Source organism: Podarcis liolepis (genome assembly GCF_965112155.1).
Source record: "Podarcis liolepis genome assembly, chromosome: 3".
NCBI classification, from domain to species: domain Eukaryota; kingdom Metazoa; phylum Chordata; class Lepidosauria; order Squamata; family Lacertidae; genus Podarcis; species Podarcis liolepis.
Window position 1 is genome coordinate 71,295,331 of NC_139557.1, and position 20,790 is coordinate 71,316,120.

At 43.1% G+C, this 20,790-nt stretch overlaps 2 protein-coding genes across 4 annotated transcripts in view; one reads left to right on the top strand and one right to left on the bottom strand.

Moving 5' to 3' along the window:
- Positions 1 to 11,448, bottom strand: part of LOC310703842 (proto-oncogene Mas-like) — a 54,939-nt gene extending 43,491 nt beyond the window's left edge. Inside the window, exons 1-2 of one of the 3 annotated variants that reach the window (XR_014524402.1) lie at positions 10,726 to 11,448; positions 6,195 to 6,208 (exon numbers count right to left, since the gene is read on the bottom strand). The gene's annotated coding sequence lies outside the window, so the exon portion shown is untranslated. Of the gene's footprint in view, positions 1 to 6,194; positions 6,209 to 7,360; positions 8,077 to 10,725 lie in introns of those variants that run through there. The other 2 variants (XR_014524403.1, XM_083496587.1) reach the window with 2 other exon arrangements.
- IGF2R (insulin like growth factor 2 receptor) overlaps positions 1 to 20,790 on the top strand; it is a 65,468-nt gene that overhangs the window by 29,319 nt on the left and 15,359 nt on the right. Inside the window, exons 21-37 of the mRNA XM_083496332.1 lie at positions 913 to 1,014; positions 1,185 to 1,350; positions 2,240 to 2,410; positions 3,480 to 3,623; positions 4,705 to 4,883; positions 6,625 to 6,712; positions 7,136 to 7,354; positions 8,416 to 8,549; positions 9,674 to 9,771; positions 10,232 to 10,368; positions 12,530 to 12,720; positions 13,252 to 13,378; positions 14,518 to 14,643; positions 15,409 to 15,680; positions 16,808 to 17,026; positions 18,097 to 18,246; positions 19,946 to 20,107. Of these exons, the coding sequence (XP_083352458.1) occupies positions 913 to 1,014; positions 1,185 to 1,350; positions 2,240 to 2,410; positions 3,480 to 3,623; positions 4,705 to 4,883; positions 6,625 to 6,712; positions 7,136 to 7,354; positions 8,416 to 8,549; positions 9,674 to 9,771; positions 10,232 to 10,368; positions 12,530 to 12,720; positions 13,252 to 13,378; positions 14,518 to 14,643; positions 15,409 to 15,680; positions 16,808 to 17,026; positions 18,097 to 18,246; positions 19,946 to 20,107 (2,685 nt within the window). The remainder of the gene's footprint in view (positions 1 to 912; positions 1,015 to 1,184; positions 1,351 to 2,239; positions 2,411 to 3,479; positions 3,624 to 4,704; positions 4,884 to 6,624; positions 6,713 to 7,135; positions 7,355 to 8,415; positions 8,550 to 9,673; positions 9,772 to 10,231; positions 10,369 to 12,529; positions 12,721 to 13,251; positions 13,379 to 14,517; positions 14,644 to 15,408; positions 15,681 to 16,807; positions 17,027 to 18,096; positions 18,247 to 19,945; positions 20,108 to 20,790) is intronic.

The window sequence follows — 20,790 nt, forward strand, 5'->3', positions numbered from 1 at the left end:
GTTTAATTGGAAGCAAAACTGTTAAACCCAGTTCTTAAGCATCGTTGGGTAGCTTTTATTTGACCTCCCATGGTTGTAGTGAGAAGTGTGAGACATAGAAAGTACAGTCGTACCTTGGTTCTCAAACACCTTGTGAACGTTTTGGCACCCTAACGCTGCAAACCCAGAAGCGAGTGTTCCGGTTTGCGAACGTTTTTTGGAAGCCAAACTTCCGACGCAGCTTCTGCAGCTTCCAGTTGAGTGCAAGAAGCTCCCAACTTCTTTTACTTCTTTATTCTTTCTTTGTTCTTTTTTTCTTTCCCCCCGATATCTTATCTTTCATTTCACTGCTTTATTGTAAACAGCATTTTATAGAGGTATAAATAACTGTAAATATGAAAAGAGACAAAACTTTCTCTAATTGTTTTTCCTTGGTTAGATGTATTTTCTCTTTCTTTTGTATTTTCTTTTGCTGTGAATATGTATGTTTTTTAATTTGTACTTAATAAAATTATTATTAAAAAAAGAAGAAGCTCCTGCAGCCAATCAGAAGTTGTGCCTTGGTTTTTGAACATTTTCAGAAGTCAGAACAGACTTCTGGAATGGATTCCGTTCAAGAACCAAGGTACAACTGTACAATTAAATGGAAGGTTAGCTGGGTGTGACTTAACAGGGCGCTGTTTCTGATGATAGAGCTGTAAAAGGAATTGGTATATGTGGGCACCATAATCCTCCTCGAAGTAAGTTCTGATCTTTTGCTTGATACCCATTGGTCTATAAAACTTGAGCTTAAAATTGGTCTCTGAGGAGCTGTGTCTAACCAGTATGGAAGATGGCCTTCTTGACTTGGAAATCAAAAGGGCTACATGCATTTTGATGGTTCATATCTATCATATCTTATTCTCTCTTGATAAATGGTTTTGTTTTCTACAGAGCTGCACTGTAAAAGATCCCAACAGTGACTTTGTGTTTAACCTGGAACCGCTGGCTTCAGAAAAAAAATACATAGCCATGGGAATTGGGAAGTCCTACATGGTAATGTTTCTTTTCTTTTCTTTTCTTTTCTTTTCTTTTCTTTTCTTTTCTTTTCTTTTCTTTTCCAAACACAATACTTCATGTCCTTTGAGTTCACGCCTTTTGCTTTTTGCTGCAAGTTAGTAATTCTATGGCATCTCAGATATTATATTACATGTTGAATCTCTTAGCTAAACATTTGTGGACCAGCAGAGGAGTGTGCAGTTAACAGTAGCCTGCCAGCTGCTGACTCAATTGGTGGATGTGAAACAGAAGATCTGAAACACATTCGTTTGGTGAAACTGAACAAAACTCTTCAGCTGTCTACCGAAGGAGAACTGTCTCTTAAATACACAGGTAAAGTTGCCTTGCTACCTGTTAAAAAGAGCCACTTGCTTCCACCCTCCTTGCAAGGTAGGGGCAGCTGAGAGAGGTCCTTCATGCAACACAAGCACAGGTAGAGCTGTGGCTACTCAATTGGGTTTCCTAAATCAGGGCATGTAGATTTCCTGATGTATGATACCTTTAAGATGGTAGAGGTAGACCTCTCACTTCAAGCAGTAATTTAGGCAAAGTAGCTAGACATTGGGTGAGCCTGTGTTCAAATCAGCTCTATCATCAATGCCAGGATTCTCATCAAAGATAGTTTCTTAAAGGAATCAAGATAATGGAGTAAGATCAGAAGCTGCATAAAACCAAGGGTAGCAATTTTACAGCAAATCTTTGACACAGCATATGTGTTCGCTGTCCCACCAGCATCTTCGCATTTCACACAGGGAGATGGAAGGGGCCCACTGAGGCTGAGGGAATAGGCAACATTCCCTTGGGCAATGGAGACCAAGCCGTGTTCAGGCTTCCCGTTTAGTGATGTGTTTGCAGGAGGGCTCTGACAAGGGCAAAGCAAGCACCCAGTCAAAGCACCCTTGGGCTTACTAAATTGAATACACAGCCTAAAGGCAATGCTTGACATCTTCCCTTAGTTCAGGAAAATAGGTTTAGGAGGTGTTAAGTGGGAAGGTTCTCTCTTTGGTTCCTGTCAGCTGGGTTTGTCACAGAGCGAAAACATCCCTTTGTGAATTCAAGCAAAGTGCAGCAACATCATCGGCCTTCCCGTCAAACTGGTGAATTTTCAGTAGACGCAAAATTCTGAAAAAGGCAGCTAGTTGGAGCGCTGACTTTTTTGTGTGTGAAATAACTCATGTGGGTTTACTTTATACTTCTTGGTGTTTTTATTTCCGCTCCTTAGGAATCAATGACACTTTCACTGTGACCTTTATCTGCAATCAATCCTCCTACCCCGGACAACTCAGATTTGTGCATGAAGAGATTAACTCTGCACGTAGAATTTATAATACTTTCTTTGAGTTTCACACGGCCTTAGCCTGCCCACCTTCTCCAGTTGATTGTCAAGTTACTGGTAAGTAAATGAATGTAGGGAAATTCATTGGAAAGGTCACTCGAATCTGCTTCAGTGGTAGAGATGTCCTGCAGGTGGCATGTTTCCTTCCCTCTTCTCTCCAGCAAGTGCTATGACTTGTTTCCAACATGCTCATAGTTTCCTTTCCCCTTAGGATGCACTTTGGGTGGGTGGGAGACTGTTAAAGAACACAGAGCGTAGAGAAATCTGAATTCCCGTTGCCACATACTACTCGCCCACAGAAACCATACTTAGTATTTCCCCCACAAAAGCTGAATTTACCTTTCCCTGGCTTAAAACTGGGCTGCTTTGAAAAGCGTTTGCCTTAAAACACCTGAAGTGTTTGACTACCATTAACTCACTGAAAGTTGAGGCATTCCACTCTAAATGAAATCCGTTGGCTGTTCCAGCCAAAGGTTTTGTTTTTGTGCTTTATAGCATAGTGATTGTGACATTGAGTTGTCTCAATGGTTGCTTTGCCCTAGCACAGCAAACATAAAGAGGCAACCTCTATAAAAAATGCAGTGAAACTATTTTTCTGATACAAAATGGAGTACCTGATGGGTGTTGATAGGAACCTTCCTCAGGGGCACTTGCCCAAAAGGGGGTTTCCGCCCTACTAAACCAACATCTCTCTTTAAAGAGTTGGGGGGGGGATCTCTTCTCAGTAAATGCCCTTGAAGAATGCTTATGGGAACACATGTTGAGCATTCAAGTTTTCAGTATGTTTTGGAGATGTTGAGTATTCTGTTTCTCCTCTCCTTTTTTATCTGCCTTGTGTAAGCTGCCTTCTACCCTCCATTTTGGATTTTATGCTGGCAGAAGCTCTTCCACTCCCACAAGTCAAGGCATTCGGTTCTGGTCAGTCCCCTTCTCTGTGCCTCATTGTGATTTTAGCTGTTGAGCCTGTCTTTGCTTTTTACTTCTTGGTTTTTACATGATCACACAGCATTTTGCTATCTTGGCTGCCTGGCTTGGATTACTGTAATCCTTTAAACTGGAGCCAACTGAATATTGTAGACTTAGCTTAATTAAGCATTTTGTGGTTTCTGGCATTACTATTTTTCAGATTCAGCTGGTAATGAGTATGACCTGAGTGACTTAAGCAGAGCAAGTGAGCCTTGGATTGCCCTGGATACATCAAAAGATGCAAAAGGAAGAACTTTCTTTCTAAGTGTTTGCAAGCGCCTTCCCCCCATACCAGGGTGCCCTGGTAAGCATTAGACTTGGTTTATGGGAACTGAGGGGCTGTCAGTGCAACAGGCTATATCCCACCACCTCAATTCCCCTTCTTCTTCTCTGACTTCCTCACTCCTGGCAGTCTCTGTCTGCTTCACCTCTTTGGATAGTTCTTCCTGATACTGCACAGCAGAGCTGTCATAGCCCCTCTGGGTAGCTTCGGTGATACACTTGAATGCTTAGAGAAGCTTGACATTCAAATTATTCAGACATCCACGAGCCAACTCTAATAAAGGCAGTCCTTGCACTTTAACTTGCCACTGAGAGAGGGTTGGTGAAATCCAGGTGAACAGTTTCTGAGCCTTTTGATAGATGGGGAGATAGTCACTACTACGTGTAGGGTGCTGTGGCATGTTATGGGGAAGCACGCTGGTGTGCAGGATGCATGCAATTTATCTTATTTTCCTGCTCGTGTTGGATTTAACTTTGAATTTATATTTTGCTAGGGAAGAACAGTTGGAAATGACCTTTAGTTTCAGGAATCTTATGTGAAAATGCCACGCTGGTGAGCTTTATGGCCAGGACAAGCACCCTTAAGCTGTTAACAAAAAAGGCAGAGATGGAGCTTTTACGGCAACTTATTTTTACTGAAAAGAAATTGATTACAAAGTAATGGTTTTTAATAACTTTGAGGGAAAATATTCCCATTTCAGTAACTCATTGACTTACACCGGGTTATATCCAGAGTTGACCTTCTTTGAGCAGTACCTGCTTCCATTCACAGAAGGGACTTTGATCCAGTAGAGACTCCCACTACAGTGATTGTGCCTGAAGTACAGGGTTCCTGAACTCTTTGAAACTGTTTTTCAGGGGCTTTAGGGGGAAAGAATCAGTTGCAGAGTCCCTTCTACTGATCTTCATGGGAGCATCCCATGGGTGGAGCTCCACTCACAGGATCCCCAAGTGCAATTGGTGGTCAGCCCAGACACTGCTGGCTTCAATACTCTTAAAATGAAAACTGCTATGAATTACTTCTGCCCTTCTTTTAAAAGAGATCAATGCAAGTTTTTAGTGGAGTTTAAAAGCACATGTTTAAGTGTTCCTTTTGGCTGCAGGTGGTATAATTGGATCTTGTGTGAAATACGCGGACAAAGGTCAGAGTCTTGGCATGATTCACATTCGTCCTCAGGCTGCCGCTGATGGGTCCCTTAGTATCGTGTACTCAAGTGGGGACACGTGCAAAGGTAACAGGCAGTACTCAACGCGGATCATCTTCCAGTGTGATCAAAGTATGGTAAGTTTTTTGGGTCTGTCTATTGATGCCGAATAGTCTGGATGTAAAAAAACTTGACTTCCTTTAGCAACCTTGCAAGCTTATTGAAGGGCTTCCCTGCATAGCTGCAGTTCCCCCTTCCCATTGTGCCTGTGCAGCTCTGGAGCTGTGTTTACATGCACTGCCAGGGTCCTTCCCCCACTTCCAGCCTGAAAGGACCAGTAACTCTTCAAGTGAGTGAGTGAGTGAGTGAGTGAGTACCACATGCAGAGCTGCCACATAGCTGCATCCTTTGCTGCCCAGATGGTCATTTTGAAGCGATTGCTTCTCATCCTGACAAACTAGGTGTGGCATAGGGACCCTTGTAACTTGCCACTAACATTTGATCATACAGTGGTACCTCGGGTTAAGTGCTTTATTTGTTCCGGAGATCTGTTCTAAACCTGAAACTGTTCTTAACCCGAAGCACCACTTCAGCTAATGGGGCCTCCTGCTGCCGCCACGCCACCGGAGCACGATTTCTGTTCTCATCCTGAAGCAAAGTTCTTAACCTGAAGCACTATTTCTGGGTTAGCGGAGTCTGTAAGCTGAAGCGTATGTAACCTGAGGTACCACTGTGTTCTCTTCTTTCTTTTCCCCCATCTGGAGAGAATTCAAATGCTTAGAACTAGCAACATTATTTTGTTATGAGATAAGAAGCAGCTGAGCTCTCCAGAGTAGCTAATCAAGCTTGCTTCCATTTGCAAAGCATATAGCAGCTTATTTACATAGTGGACTTCAAGGACTCTCATAATATTGACATGGAATGTACATTTACTTGAGAAGCACACCTCAGTATTGCGAATGAGTTGCAGTATTCATTCTTGTGCTCCAGTTTCCTGAGCAAGCAACAACTCTCATTTTTTGTGACGTTCTGAACTTTCAAATCGTTATGGTGAATTAACATAGTCCCAGGTAGACCCCTCTGAAAGCTGTAAGTATGTGGGACACATGTACATGTGGTGCCGTCACCTGGCTCCTCATATTCCAGCTAAGGCAGCCTTTCACTCCCCCAACTGCTACCTGCTCAAGAACCATCTTGCTCTGAGAAGAAGACAGATTTTGCTTTCAAAAGGGATTCTTCTCTCTCATGGCTTATGTCTGCTGTTCTACAATCTAGTGGTAATTTCTCCAAAAAACATTTCTTTGTAATCCGCTTTGTGTGGTACAACTGAAAAGATTGCATCAATATTGCAGTGCCTTGTGCCAAGTTCAAAAGTCTGCTGTTTCCACATGGAAGCAAGTACTTTCATTTCGTGCCAGCCACCTTGGTATTTTTTCTTAAAATGAAAGGTGGCATATAAATTCTTGTAACAATTAACAACAACAGCAACAACAACAACAACAGGTTACAACTTTCTACATGGAAATCCCTCTGTGTAGGCAAACAATATGTGATGCTTGAAGTGTGGGCCATGTTGAGTTCTTGCCTAAAGTTGTGCCAGCAGCTTGAAAAAGACCCTTCAGTGGCACTTCAGGCTTAATTAGGCAATATACTTTTGTCCAGGCTGATTTTCTGCATAACAGGTATATAAAATAACCCTGAACAGATCAGTGAATAGCAAGTATCTAAGATTCACATGTTTTCTCACCACAAGGAATTTGGATCAATTTGAGTCCTGGTTACATAACTTAATGGTGGGTGAATTTATATACTGAATTTATATAAGGAGATAAACAGAACTTCATGTCTAAAGCTGACAACAAACTCCTTTTTATTTAGGGATCACCAGTGTTTCAACATGAAGACGACTGTGAGTTTGTGTTTCTTTGGAGAACAGTAGCAGCTTGTCCTGTGCACAGGGTTGAGGGTAAGTATTTGTAGTTAAATAAAATTATTTAACTAATGTGTCTAAAACTCTTGGCAAAAAAGTAGTACATAATTGGAATGCAAGAAGAAATAAGACAATTCAGATGGCCTTAAATTATCTATCTACTGAGATTCCAGATACATGGCACAGCTGATCTTAACTTGCAAAGCATTTTGAGTAGAAAATAAGAAAATCATATGTAGCTTTTGTTATGGAATGATTCTGCAAAAGTTTGCAAATGGACTTCTTTCTCATACAAAACAACTTTCCGAAAATAACTGCAATGTTCTGAAATGAACAGATGCACAAATTCATATGCAGAAAATGTTATCTCTGGTCCACCTTTGGACCAAGGCGTTGACCTGGGAATAAGGCTTTGTGTGCATGTGAGTAACATTCCCCTGGGTTTGGTGTTCTTTTAAGGTGAGAACTGTCAAGTAAAAGATCCAAGGTATGGTCATGTGTATGATCTGACACCGCTTCGTGGGAAGGATGTGAAAGTGAGCACTGAGGAATATGACTACTACTTCAGAGTCTGTGATGGATTAACAGCGGGGAAGTGCACAGAACCAGGAACAACTGCAGATGTTGTGTCGGCATGTCAAATTAAGAAACGAGACCCCAGCTTTAAAAAAATAGCAGGTAAGATGTCATTCTGGGATGTAGCGGCTTGGATTTACCAGGGGAAGTTTGCCTGGCTTCAGAAGGGAGGATGTATGAAGCATCAAGGTGTACTTCCAGAGCAAATGACCACCTTAAATAGTTTTATTTTAAAATCCACACATTTGTCTAGTATTTCTATCTAGTGGAAGGAATACCTCTTGACGCTCCTGAGATTTCCAGCTAAGTCATCATGTAGCTGTGATGGCTGTTGTAGGCTATTCCCACAGCTAACATTCACCTGTCTTCCGTGGTTAGTATTAGCATTTAACCTTGAAGTACACAGTTGAGAACTAGTAAAATAACCTAGAACCCAGTTGAGTTTGGAGATGGCACCTCCCTCCACATACTTCCACCACAATTTCTGATCAGATGCACCACTGTGGGGTTATGTGCTCAGATTCTGTGTATGAACACATGCACACTCAGACGCTAGACATGCACATGTATGCATACTGTAACTAAACACACAGAGTGAGGTGTAAATAAAGTACATGTGTACGTACGCCTTTATCTTTATATGAATACATTTTATTATATAATGTGTTTTGACTTCTATTTATGTTCTTGTTGGGCAGGCTGAAAACAAGTTAGGTATTGTGTATGCGCAGAGTGTTGAGTCATGTTGCCTGTAGAGCCCTTCTGGAGATGTCATTGCATTTCTGTAGTGTATTGAGTGGAAACTGGGTTGGATAGTGGGAACACTGGGAAGAGGAGATGGGAAAGGGCCAAGATCATGTCCCAGGTCATGCTCAGGTCAGCATACCCCCCCACCCTCCCCAATTTCAACAAATCTGCAATCTTAACATCAGTGGGGGTGGAATTGCTATTAAAAAAACAACTAGATACTGAAATGGGATGAGTCTAAGCTTTTCTTTTTAGAGCTGTCATTCCCTAGTGTGCTTTGCAAGCTGACTGTTGACAAAATAAGGCAGCATTGGGGGACCCACTGGGCCGAATTAACTTTAGTCTATATGGCTAATGTTTACAGTACAAAACTCCTATGCCTCCAGTTAGTATACTCTTTATAATTCACTGTTCAGGTTTGAAAACTACAAAGCTGACATACGAAAATGGATTAATCAAAATTAACTACACCAACGGGGAGACATGCCACAAGATATATCAGCGGTCAACAGCCATATTGTTCTATTGTGATCCTGAAAGTAATTCGCAGGTAAGCAGACTTGGGTGTTAATCTCAGATGTGATTGTCAAAACCCCTTATGTTACTCTTCCTGCAAAGCCATAAGCTCTAAGCACACATAGCTGTAACCTCATAGAGCCTGGGTGGGCAGACATCAGACTTGCAGGATCTGCATGGGCTATTTTTTGTATATATATATAATTAACTGGAATCTAGAGATCCACCTTCCAGAGCCTGGTGAAAAAGAATAGTCTGAATAAAAATAGTCTGAACCTAGGAATTTTACTTTGCATGCCAGAATGGAGTGGAGACACAATACTTCTATGCACAAAAAACCCCCACTCTTTATCTCCTCCCTGCCCCGGCCCTGGCAAGCTTTCTTCATTTCAGCTGTATAATTTAGAGGAGGAAAAGGAGTCATTTTTGTGCTGGTATTTTTAAACAACTGGGAATCAGGAACTTACTGATCTACTGCGAATCATTGAGACATCTCCCAGATTTCCGTTCTGCCCCTGCTGGCTATATGTGCAGTTGGAGATGAACACTACATCCACCATGTAGCTTTGTGCATAGAGCTTGATATCTGCAAGTTCATTCCATAATTGCCATTGCCCTTCCCTCTCCACTGACTTTATGTGGCACCAATTATAATTGCACAGGTAGGCCCTCATTCTGCTCTCATTCAGCTTATTTATATGCAGCATGTGAACCAGGTAAGTAGGGTGGGCCAAAAGTACCGAAAAACCAAATACCGTTAGGACAGCTAAATATGTTAGTAACAAAATTAGTTTGTTTTTAAAAAAGAAAAGGTAAAAACGGCTGAGCAAATAAATAAAGTGTGAAAGCAGCACATGCCAAGGCGATGAGCTTGAATCCATTATTTATGTTAGCCAAAATACTTCAAATTCACCCTTCTGATTAAAATCCATTTGGTCTTGTTTTAAATTTTTGTATGAATAGGACCACAGTGCATTTCCCCAGTATAAGATGTAGATGGTGCACTGGAGCAGAAGCTCCTTTTTGCAGATGGTTACTGTTTTGCATAATCCGTAGTCCAGACCTCGGATGGAGTAGGGTTGTCTGCTTTCAGCCCTACCGGTATTGTCGGCTTCTGTATGTAACGGGTTGTGGGGGGGTTTACCTTTCTTTTCTCAGCCAGTGTTTCTGAAGGAAATGGAGGATTGCACCTATTTGTTTGAGTGGCACACTCCTCTTGCCTGCCCACCTTCCAGGTCTATCGAGTGCTCCTATAAGTAAGTTGACTTCACCTGGCTGTCAAAACAATAAATTTATTTCCTCCCCACCCCTTCTTTAGGGTTTCCTGTCCCGTCTGTGTTAAATGGTGATGCCTAGGCCATTAAAGCAGCTATTCAGTGTGATGATTTTTTGGGGGTGGGGGAGAACTCTTGTTCCCTAGCCATCAGGAGAAACAACTAACAAGTGGGTGGTGGTGAGATGGTGGATGTCAAAAGACCATCTTGTTGTACACATTCTCAGATACGGAACCCCTAGATACTTGAGAAGCTTTTGCGCAGCTAGAGTAGTTAACAGAAGAGTGGCGGTCATTTTGCTAGATAAGCTATGTGGCAGGACAGGAAATTTTGCTTGGATTTTGATGGCACTTTTCGGCACTCCTTACGCTGTTGATGTGCTTCTCCGCTGGATGTCTCCTGTTACCTTTTTTGCTGTAAAATGTCCTTTGTTCTGTTGCAGAGACAGTACCGGCAACTCATACGATCTCTCCTCTCTGACACGGCATAAGGAGAACTGGGAAGCCATTTCAATGACTAACTCTACTCAAAAATACTACATCAACGTCTGTAAATCTTTGGTGCCACATCGAGGAGCGGGTAAGAACTGGAGAGACAGTGCAGGCTGCGTGTGCCCGCAGGCAGGAGTAGGGCCGAGTAGAGGGATTGAACTGCACAGGGGCAGGGTGGGAAAGAAAGAAGGAAGGCCACAGCTCTGTTGGGGACCACTTCACCGGAGCAAGGCATTTACGCAAACCCATGTGCTGTTAGAAGTGCATGGCCTTGACTGCCTGCTGGGTAAATGTTAGAAGGCGGAAAGCCACACCCACTGACATTTCAAGTTCTTCCCATTGCTGCTACCTAAAGGTGGGTGTGGCAGTAGTGTTGGATCCTGTAGCAAAGTGACTGGAACCCCAAGATCCCTTAAGGAGAGGGGGAAGACTTATCCCCACTTACCTCACAGCTAAGCATCCTGTCTGTTGCCTTGACACCAGGTGAAAAGCATAGCAAAATTTGATGTTGCTTGCAAGATAAGCTGTATATTGGGAACTGGAGTGTTATGAAGAAGGCAATCCACTGTGCACCCGCTCCGTCTTGTTTCTCATATTGGGCTTCTCCATGTAGAGAGGGCAGGTGAATGCTGTCTTCACTCTTTTGTGGCTGCAGCTGTGTTATGAAACCTGCTCTGTCCTATTTAAGGCAAAGTGAAAGCTGTAAGAAGCCTGTAATCTGATTCTTCTCCTAGCATTCTCTGTTTGTGCAACAGTGTACCAGTTCTGCCTCATTGTCTTAAAAATTACCCTGGAGCAAGGGAGGAATGACCTACATAGCTTCCTTGAAACTGAGAACATTGGTGTCCAAAGAGTTGGATGTGGGAAAAGAGATTAAAAAGCACTGTTGTAACCCACTGTGAATGCGAACATAGGTTTTTTACATGGTAAAAGAGTAGTAAATGGAACAGTTCCTACCTGTGATTGTGAACACACTGTCCTTGATTCCTATTGCTCTTTGCAATGTTTTTTCCTAACCCTGGTATTTATTTTTGTATAGTCGTGGAATGTGTTCTATCTTGGGAATAACAGCAAACCAAGACATACTTGGGAATAGATCCATTTATTTCAATAGGTCTGCTCTGAATATGACTCGTGTTGCGTTAGGTTCATGTTGCGTCTTTTTGGCTTGGAACACGACAAACCCGGAAGTGTATACTTTTGGGTTCGCCATGCATGCATGCACAGAAGCATTCTGCACACTTCACACATGCGCAGAAGCGGCACTCTACTGGCGGACTTTTCAGGGTGCGAATGGCACCCCGGAACGAATCAAGTCCGTAACTAGAGGTACCACTGTAATATTGTATACCTCCCTGTTTAACTGAAGGTTAATATGATAAGGTATTTTTCCCTGGCACACCCCAAACATCTTACTATTAAGATGGCAGGTAATAACCTAAATACTCTAAATTTTATTACTAGACTTGCTGAGTATATATAGAAATGACACATAGAGCTAATTATATGTGTTGTTTCTTTGCCCAGGAACTATGCCGTCTCAATTTTGTGTGGGGAGGTATTTGACCCAGTGTGCCAAATCCTTGCTGGCACACCAGCAAGTTTGTTGTTGTTGTTGTTAACTAAATTTCTATAATGCCCTTCATCCGAGGATCACAGGGTGGTTTACAATATAAAAACACAAAAATACATAACATAGTAACACCCCCCACACCCCATTTTAAAGGCCATAGATAGTTTAATTAGCCAAAAGCCTGGGAGAAGAGGAACGTTTTTGCCTGGTGCCCAATGATATGTAATGAGGGTGCCAGATGAACTTTCCTGGGAAGGGCATTCCACCAATGGGGAGCCATCACAGAAAAGGCTTGTTATCATGTTGCTACCCTCCAGACCTCTCATGGAGGAGGCACACAAAGAAGAGCCTCAGATGGTCATCTCAGGGTGCTTCATTTTGGGAGAAGTGGTCCATGAGGTATTGTGGTCCTGAAAAATAATGTCGAAATAATTTCTGAAAAATAATATAGACTTTGCCCATTCAGAAGCCCCAACTTTTCCCTGAATTAAGTTGAAGTCGTGTACCCACCTCAGAAGCGTGTGCTTGAATCAACTCAAAAAGTTTTTTGGTAGCATTTCTTGAATATGTTATTTGTGCCAAAACACCATCACCCAGAGAATGTGGGGTAGGCTACCAGGCAACGCTAAACCCTTTATTTTCTCTTCCTCACCCTCTTTTCTGGTGCCAAACATAGATTTCTGTTCACCGGATTCTGCAGCCTGCCTAATGGATGGGTCCAAGTATATAAACTTGGGTGAGGTGTCTGAGGGAATCCAATGGCAAAATGGCATTTTTGTTATTAAATACATCAATGGTGAGAAGTGTCCAGACCAGATCAGGAAGAAGTCTACAATAATCCGCTTCAAGTGTGACGGAAATGCAGTTGTAAGTATGCCTAAGTAGGTTGGATTTTTTATGTCTCTCCTCGCCCCCCCCCCCCATGTGAAGCACCATTGCATAGGTTCCTGGGGGTAATAATGTACCATGGGATTGGATTGGAATCTTAGATAGCATGCAGATGACAAATTTACCCCCAAATCTGCAGCTGTGGGTACTAAAACTCCTCCTTTACACTTGGCGGGACGAGGCAGTAATTGTGCTGCCCTGAGGAAGTTGTCGCAGAGTAGTTCCCTGGAAAGGAAACAAACAGTGTGTGGTCCAGATTAATATTGGGTGGTGATGAGGGTTCTATAACAGAAGCTTGAACTGATGGATGTCCAAGGGGATTTATACTTTTGTGTCTTTTGGCCACAATAACTTTGCTAAGACCTTCTGAAGGGAAGGTAGGCAGCTACCAGGGGTCAACATTCCTCCTGCCTTCCCCCAAAAGGGTAAAGTATGCTGCAAGAAATATTGCCAGTACCCCAGCGCAGAAGTTTTGCAGATGTTGACTTTTTTATATCCGTTTTTGTCTAGGATTCCAAGCCTGAACTTATAACAGCCATTGAGGATTGTGAATATACTTTTATATGGTTCACGGCTGCTGCGTGTCCTCTGAAAACCAACGTGCACAACAATTGCACAGTATCCAACCCTCTTACAGGTAAGCCTTTGACACACACATGGGCCTGGTCGGGGTAGCTGTAACCGGAATCAACCTCTAATCGTTCTTCCATGGGAGAGAGCAATAGTGGATTTAGGACTCTCAAATAACCATCTTGGGAGATCCCAGGCTAATCTGAAGGGAGCAGCCTCATACACCCTAGTGATAGTTACTCGTTCTTGCTCATGTCCATTGGTGGAACATAGAAAGCTGCCTTATACTGAGGCAGGCAGGCTGCCCATCCATCTCAGTATTGTCAACACTGGCTGGCAGCAGCTCTCTAGGGTTTCAGATGGACTTTTCCCAGCCCCACCTGAATATGCTAAGGATTATGCCTGGGATTGAGCCATGTAAAGCAAGAGCCCTTCCCTAACTCCTGGATCTTGCAGGTATATGTCATTCCTATTGTATCACAAGGAGTGCACCCATAAAATGCAAGCGGAAGGTTGCATTGGGGCTACAGTGCGATTGTACAGGATACAGCTATTCTGTGGAAGAAAAATGATGCCCAAATACCCACCGATAGGACAGAAGGTTATATGAAACAGAACACACAAATACTTCTGTGAGGGCAAACAACATAAGCTACCAATAATGTCACGTTTATTTGTGGATTGGCTGTAATCGAAGGAGAGTGGTTGCTACCTCATTTTATGGGCCGCTTCACACGCAACACTGGGTAAACCTCCCTTTAGTGTGTATGCATGCACACAGCAAGGTGCTGCAACCAATCACATATCTCTGGTGCATGTACCTGTATGGGTCATGTGCCTGTTCGTATTCCTAAGGGTATGTCTAAGTACACAAGAGTGCTGCTTTATCAGATCAAAGGCCCATTTGGTGCAGCATCCTGGTTGACGGTGCCCAGCTAGGGGCCCACAAGGATACCCAATAGCAGCATTCACCCAATTTGTGTTTCCCCACAACTGGTATTCTAATCCTAGAGGTAATACATAGTCAGAAGGACAATTTCCTCCATGAACTTCTCTAATCCCCTTTGAAAGCAATCTGAGTTGATGGTCATCTTGTGATTTAAAGCATCACCAAGGTCTACTCCTTGGGTAAACAAAAATCTCAATTGCTCTCTGCAGGGAAGCTAAAAAGCTAAATTATCCTCTCCCCCCTCCCTTTTCTTGCAGGCCATCTCTTTGACCTTAATTCTTTAAAGAGGCAGGATGGTTATACTGTCCCTGATTACAGGAACCAGAGAATATTGTGGCTGAGTGTGTGTGATGAAGCCAGAGGTCCATGTGGCAGTGGAGTTGGTAAGCCTGGACATATCAGCAATGTGTTCAGTGGAGCTCATGGAAGTTCTGTGGAGTTCTCATGAAACTGTCCCTGTACTTATAACCAGGCTAAATCCAACCAGCAATTCTACTACTTGAATTGGAAATGGCTTTTACCCTGTACTGCTCTCCTTCCTGCCTACCCTGTCTACCAGTGCCACCTCTAATGTGACTGGCCGTCCATGCATATGGGTATAAGATTCTTGATCAGATTGCACACTTCATCTGGCATGTCAACTGGGGTTTGGGCCTATGCAGACTGGGATTTTGCGGGCACACTTGAATGGCTGTTGCCATTGTTGGTAGGATGGAAATGCTGGGTGCATAGAGGAGGAAGTGCAGGATCATGCCCTGCAGCATGTGGGAAGTGGCCCAGTGAATCATCTAATCTCAGCTAATTAAAAATGCTAACATTGAATTCTATTATTTTCTTGCACAAACTAGATGTAGGTCACAGTTCTTCCCATTTTATAAATTGGGAACTGAGCTTGAGCGCAAGTGACTGTGTTAAGGCTGCCCAGTGAGTCAACGAACAATTTTAACCCAGTATTCTAAGAACGAGTGCTTTTCACACCCTCCTTTTTCTGAGCGAAGTCTTCAAAGTTCTCAACTACTTGGTGTAACTAATGTAATCCCTCTCAGTCCTGTTGAAATATAACAGCCCAAGGAGTGGATGGCGCAGCTGCTTAACTCAAGCTTCCTTCCGTCATAACCCACCCATTGCACTTCTAAACTTGTTAATAGGTGTCTGTGTCACTGGTGGCCATCAGCAACCAGTCAGTGCTGGAAGACTGACCAAAGCATTAACTTATGAAGATGGAGTTTTGAAACTTAGCTACAGCGGAGGAGAGTCCTGCCCTGCAAATCCTGACCTGAAGTATACAAGCTATTTCAGCTTTGTGTGCAGGCCTGATGCTGGGCCAGGTAGCCAGCCCTTCCTTGTCTCCTTCGATGAGGCGGCATGTGCCTATTATTTCTCTTGGCATACGGCTTTAGCTTGTGAAGAAGAGAGTCCGGTAAGTGAATTGGCAGTTTCATCAAGCTCCTGTTACCTAAAATGTCAAAGTAACAACAATGCCCGCAAGCAATATTTTTAAGTTGGAAAAGGCACAGGTTTAAATGCTCCAGTTTCAGATGTTGGTTTTGTGTGTTTTTGAGGAAGCAATACAAAATTCTCAGGTCCATAAAATTTGTGATATCTTGTTCTTTTTTGTTGAAGGGGGTAGCTGGTGGCTTTTTGGTTTTGTTTTGTTTAGGAATAGATGTGTTCTGTTTAGGTAACAGTAGAACAGAGGCAGTATAATTGTGTTGCCAGATGAGAAGTTGAAAGTCCTGCCAAATAATGCAATTATTGCCAATAACTCTGGTACAGTGCAGGCATAATTCTACATTTGATTAAGGAAACAGTAGATATCCACAGGATATCTGGAACGGAATTCATATTAAACTTAACCAAATCAATAATGGTCAGTCACAACCCCCCTCCACCCCAGGCATGGAGGGCAGAGCAAATTTGGATGCAAGGGAGTAGGAAAGAGGGGGTGAAGGAGTTCACAGTCCCACAGTGCAGTTCCTTGACACTGGGTAGCATTATGTCAATTCCAGAGCTCCGTGTTGTGAGTAACAGTCAAGAGAAGCAGAATCTCAATGGTAGGTCAATGGAGACCTCTTTTTCCATTGCGATTAATATATCACTGTGTGTTGGACAACTTAGCAGTGCTCTCAAAGCATCAGCAACTGCTGTGAAGCAGCCTCTCAAGAAGGGAGAGGCTAATCAGGGCCTTTGGCTGTTACTGCCTTGCCCAATAAATAAACTGCAAAGTTGATCTTCTTGTGCCTATGGCTCAGCCCAGGGACATGTGTCATTTCACTGGTGTTTGCTTTCAATCAAATGTATCTAGGACCAAGACAGAAGTGACCTCTGCTGGAGAAGTACAAAGAGACTGAAGGGGGATTCAGGGTGGGATGGGATCAGATTGAGCACATGATCAAATGAACACACTGGCTTGCAGTGCAGTAGAGGAGGGGGGAGCACTAAGAAAAGAACAGACCCCGATAAATTAGATTTCGTTTTTGCTTGTTGACATTTGGGGAATAGTAGCTGCAAGTGCTGATTTGTGGAACTTCCTCCCACTGCAAACAGGTGGAATGCTCAGTTACAAATGGCAGCACAGTAATTGACCTCTCTCCTTTGATACATCGGACGGGCTCCTATGAGGCATTTGATGAGACGTTCGATGATTCCTCTGACCTTACTCCAGATTTCTATATAAATATTTGCCGCCCGTTGAATTCCATCAAAGATGTCAACTGCCCACCTGGAGCAGCTGTCTGCATGGTTCCTGTTACTGGTCCCCCTATAGTAAGTTATCCCTATGTATCAAACAATCCTCTTTAGCAAATATGTTAGTGTTTTCGTAATTCATAACCTGTATGTTGGCTTATGGTTAATTGAGGGTCGCCTCTCTCTGGACAAGTCACTGATTCTGCATGGTGACTATTGTTATAACTGCATGTGGTCTGAACCACTGAGGAAAGAGGGATGTCTTTGTACATTCTTCCTTCTCCCACCCTCACAATCAGGGGAGGGCACTGTCTGGGGGCGGGGGCTTTCTACTTGTACTCAAGGCTTTGGGGCTATTTTTTAAGCGACAGATCCACACATCTCATGGCAAACCTATTTCAAGACGAAATACAGTGGTACCTCGGGTTACATACACTTCAGGTTACATACGCTTCAGGTTACAGACTCCTCTAACTCAGAAATATTGCCTCAGAGAGTTGTACTAGTTCTGTTGCCTTTTTGCGGTACCAAAATGCAGACTTCTTGGTCCTAACTGTCTTTCTAAAGTTGCTTGTGCTCTTTGCTTTTCCATCTTTGACACTGGAGGAAGGCAGCAGACCAAAGACAGAAAGATAGGACAACCATGAGTAATACATTAAATTAGCCACCTGGTCTCTCATATAAAGAGGGACACTCTTATAGCTGTTCTGTATGTCATGCGGGATGAGGTGGTGGAATTCTGGGCTGTTTCCCTTCAGGCTGCAGGTAGGGGAAGTGTGTTGTTGAATGGCCCACTGTTAAGTGAAAGCTCCATTTACTTAATAAATTGGTACATCTGTAAGAATGTTTAAATTAACTTCTCTGTGTTACAAGTTTTTTCAATGTGAGGCTGCCTTCAAAAATCCAGTACCCTGCCTTTAGTCTACCATCATTGTACAACCCAAGAACACTGCCGCCTTGTTCCACATTACTTGTGAAGCTGCTCTTGCAGTTTTCAGTGTTCATTGCCATTCCCCATGTGAAATGGAATCCTCTCTTGGTTTTTTGTGCATCTTGTCTTGGTGCTCGCTGGCACTACTGGAAAATCATGCCAGTGCTTCGTGTGAAAGTGTCACAACCAAGTTAAATTGTTGTGTTTTCTCATTTAGGATATCGGTCGTATTACTGCGCCTCCCAAGCTCAACCCTGCAACACGTGAAGTTTACATTGCTTTTAACAGTAGCACTCCTTGTCTGGAAGATAAAAGTCTCAAGTATTCTTCTCTCATTGTGTTCCATTGCAGCAGAGGGACAAATCTGGTAATGGTCATCTTATTTTGCGTACTGCCAAGCCTGAATAAAGGGTGGTGGTGGGGAAGAGAATAATCTTTGGGGGGAAAGGACAAAAGTGAATTGAGTGAAGGATGATTAAATCTGTTCCAGATGCTAATTTGCAAAGTGCCACAAGAGCCCGTAGTGCATCTGCTGCAGAGATTTTCAAAGTGCAAAACACTCATGTCCCACAGAAACTCAAAACTCAGTACTAAAATCTTCCTTGATATGAGGCGAGAAATACTTATTTTGCTTCTGACCATCTTTGACCCTCAACTCACCCAAATAATACTTCTGATGAACTCTTAACCATAGAAGATGCTAGTTATTTCTAAACTCTATAACTAGGTCACCATTGCAGAGTTTGAATGTAGACTTGAATTCTGAAAACAGGAAGCTTTATATAACATGTTGCTCTTCCAAAATCCAGGTGTCCAAAGCTTTTTGTAGTCCAATTTTTTGTTGAGCAATGGGCAATAGGAAGGGCATGAAAGTTTAGGGTGGGGGTTAAGGAATGGAGTAGCTGCTACTGGAGAAGGGCAGGGAGATGTTCAAGGCATTACCAGTTTTCTTGGGATGTGGAAGGTATTGAGTATTTGCTAGATTTTCTTCACAAGATCTTGAATGGAAAGTTGGGATTCTTAGAATCCATGTGTGTGTGTGTGTGTGGCTTAGAAGGTTCCATGCTTGCATATGAAGTACATGCAGTCAGAATACCTGACCTTTAATGTCTTATTTACATCTCTGTGTATGCTTGAAAATGTTGCAAGCCTTGGCAGATGTGTGCTGTTAGCTTCAAAGGCTGTTCCTGCTTTTTTGAAATGTCTTGATGATTCTAATGTGAATTTAATGAGGGATGCTGACAGCAAATTACGCAGACAGCAGGAACACTGTGTCCATAATGTTTTATCAAGCCCTGCATCACAGAGGTAAATTCTTCTGCTTAATGGGTCTAAGTCTGAGCATAAGTGCATGGCATGTTTCCACTTTAAAATAGATAGAAAATCAAACAGTTTAAAAAGTGATTCTCCGTGTAGACAGCACAAACCTTGGGGGAGAAAGGGCATTTGTATTCTGCCTCATTGGTACAAGAGTTTCTGCAGGATGAGATTTCTAGGCTACTCAGTTATCCTGTGAACCTTAATCACATGGGGGAGAGTTGATTTATCCACTCACTCCTGCAGAGTCCATCACTGATGCCTCCCATATCACCTCTGGCTTCTTGCACTACAAGAGTACATGGGAAGCATCTGTTTGGGTTACATAAGAAGGGACCTCAGAAGTCAGAGCCATTGTCTAAAACACCATAAGGGGGTAGTGGTGGAGAGGAATAATGGTGGCAGATCAGCTTTTTATTAGCTACCTACAACCTTACCCAGTACTTGTCCAGATGAAGAAATGAATATATTCCTTATAACAGACTGAATGCAATGGGATTAATTTCACTGGCAGCGTTTGCACATTATAGTGGCTTACTGTGAACACACAGCTGCCTCTGGCATGCGCAGGAGCAACCAATCATAATCACAGGCTTAGTGTTGCACCCGAACCATGTTTTGTTTTGATCTGACGAATCACAGGGCTAACCCAAAGTTTGATCTTGAGTATCAGATTCCTAAAGAAGAAGGTTGCAGTAAGCCAAGCCTAAACAATTTTCTGTTTTCTCTTGTTTGTGTTTTGGTGACAGGGAAAGCCAAAAATGATAGGGCAGTCCACCTGCGAATACATATTCGAATGGAGCACTCCAGTTGTTTGCCCTGATAAAGTGGACGTCTCGGGCTGCTCGGTGGCTGATGAGCAGCTGCACTACACTTTCAACCTATCCAGACTTTCTGCAAAGCCTTACCAGGTGATGTGCTGCAAACTTTAGGTGCTGTGGCCAATGAGGGAGCTGGATGCTTTGAACTGGAACCTTGTTTCTATCATGGTGGGGGGAAAGGGGTTGGTTCAAGCTTTGTGCTAAGCGACGGATCATAGCTCAGCGGCAGGGCATGTGTTTTACATGTGTCAGGTCCCAGGTTTAATCCTCAGCATCTCCAGCTCAGTTGCCATATGCCAGCTTTGGTTATTCCCCTTCCCCCAAAGTATCCAGTTGTTCTGCTGCGAACTCCACTGCATTTGTCACTTGATTTGCCCCCATCTCCTTTGGGGGAGGGGAGGTGTAACTTGCATCTAATCGGCTCTGAAGGCTTTTGAAAGTTCAAGCGATGGTGTTTCGTGGGGGTGTTTCCCTAGGTGATCTCACAGTGTGGACTAATAATACAATTCTTCCAGAATGGAAACTCTGGTTGGAATATTCAGGGGTTTTTTCAGGGGAAGACCCAAAACTTTTTGTAAACAATGGTTACATGGAACAATAGGGTTATGTGGGGGAGACTGACTTAAGTTAGTATTTGAGTGGTTCCAGTAGTATTTATTTTTGAAGCATGCCTCTATTGGTGGGGGACACATGTGGGAGAGGGCTGTTGCGTCCATGTCCTGCTTTTTGGCTTCCCAAAGGCCTCTGGTTCACCAGCATGAGTTCAGGATGCT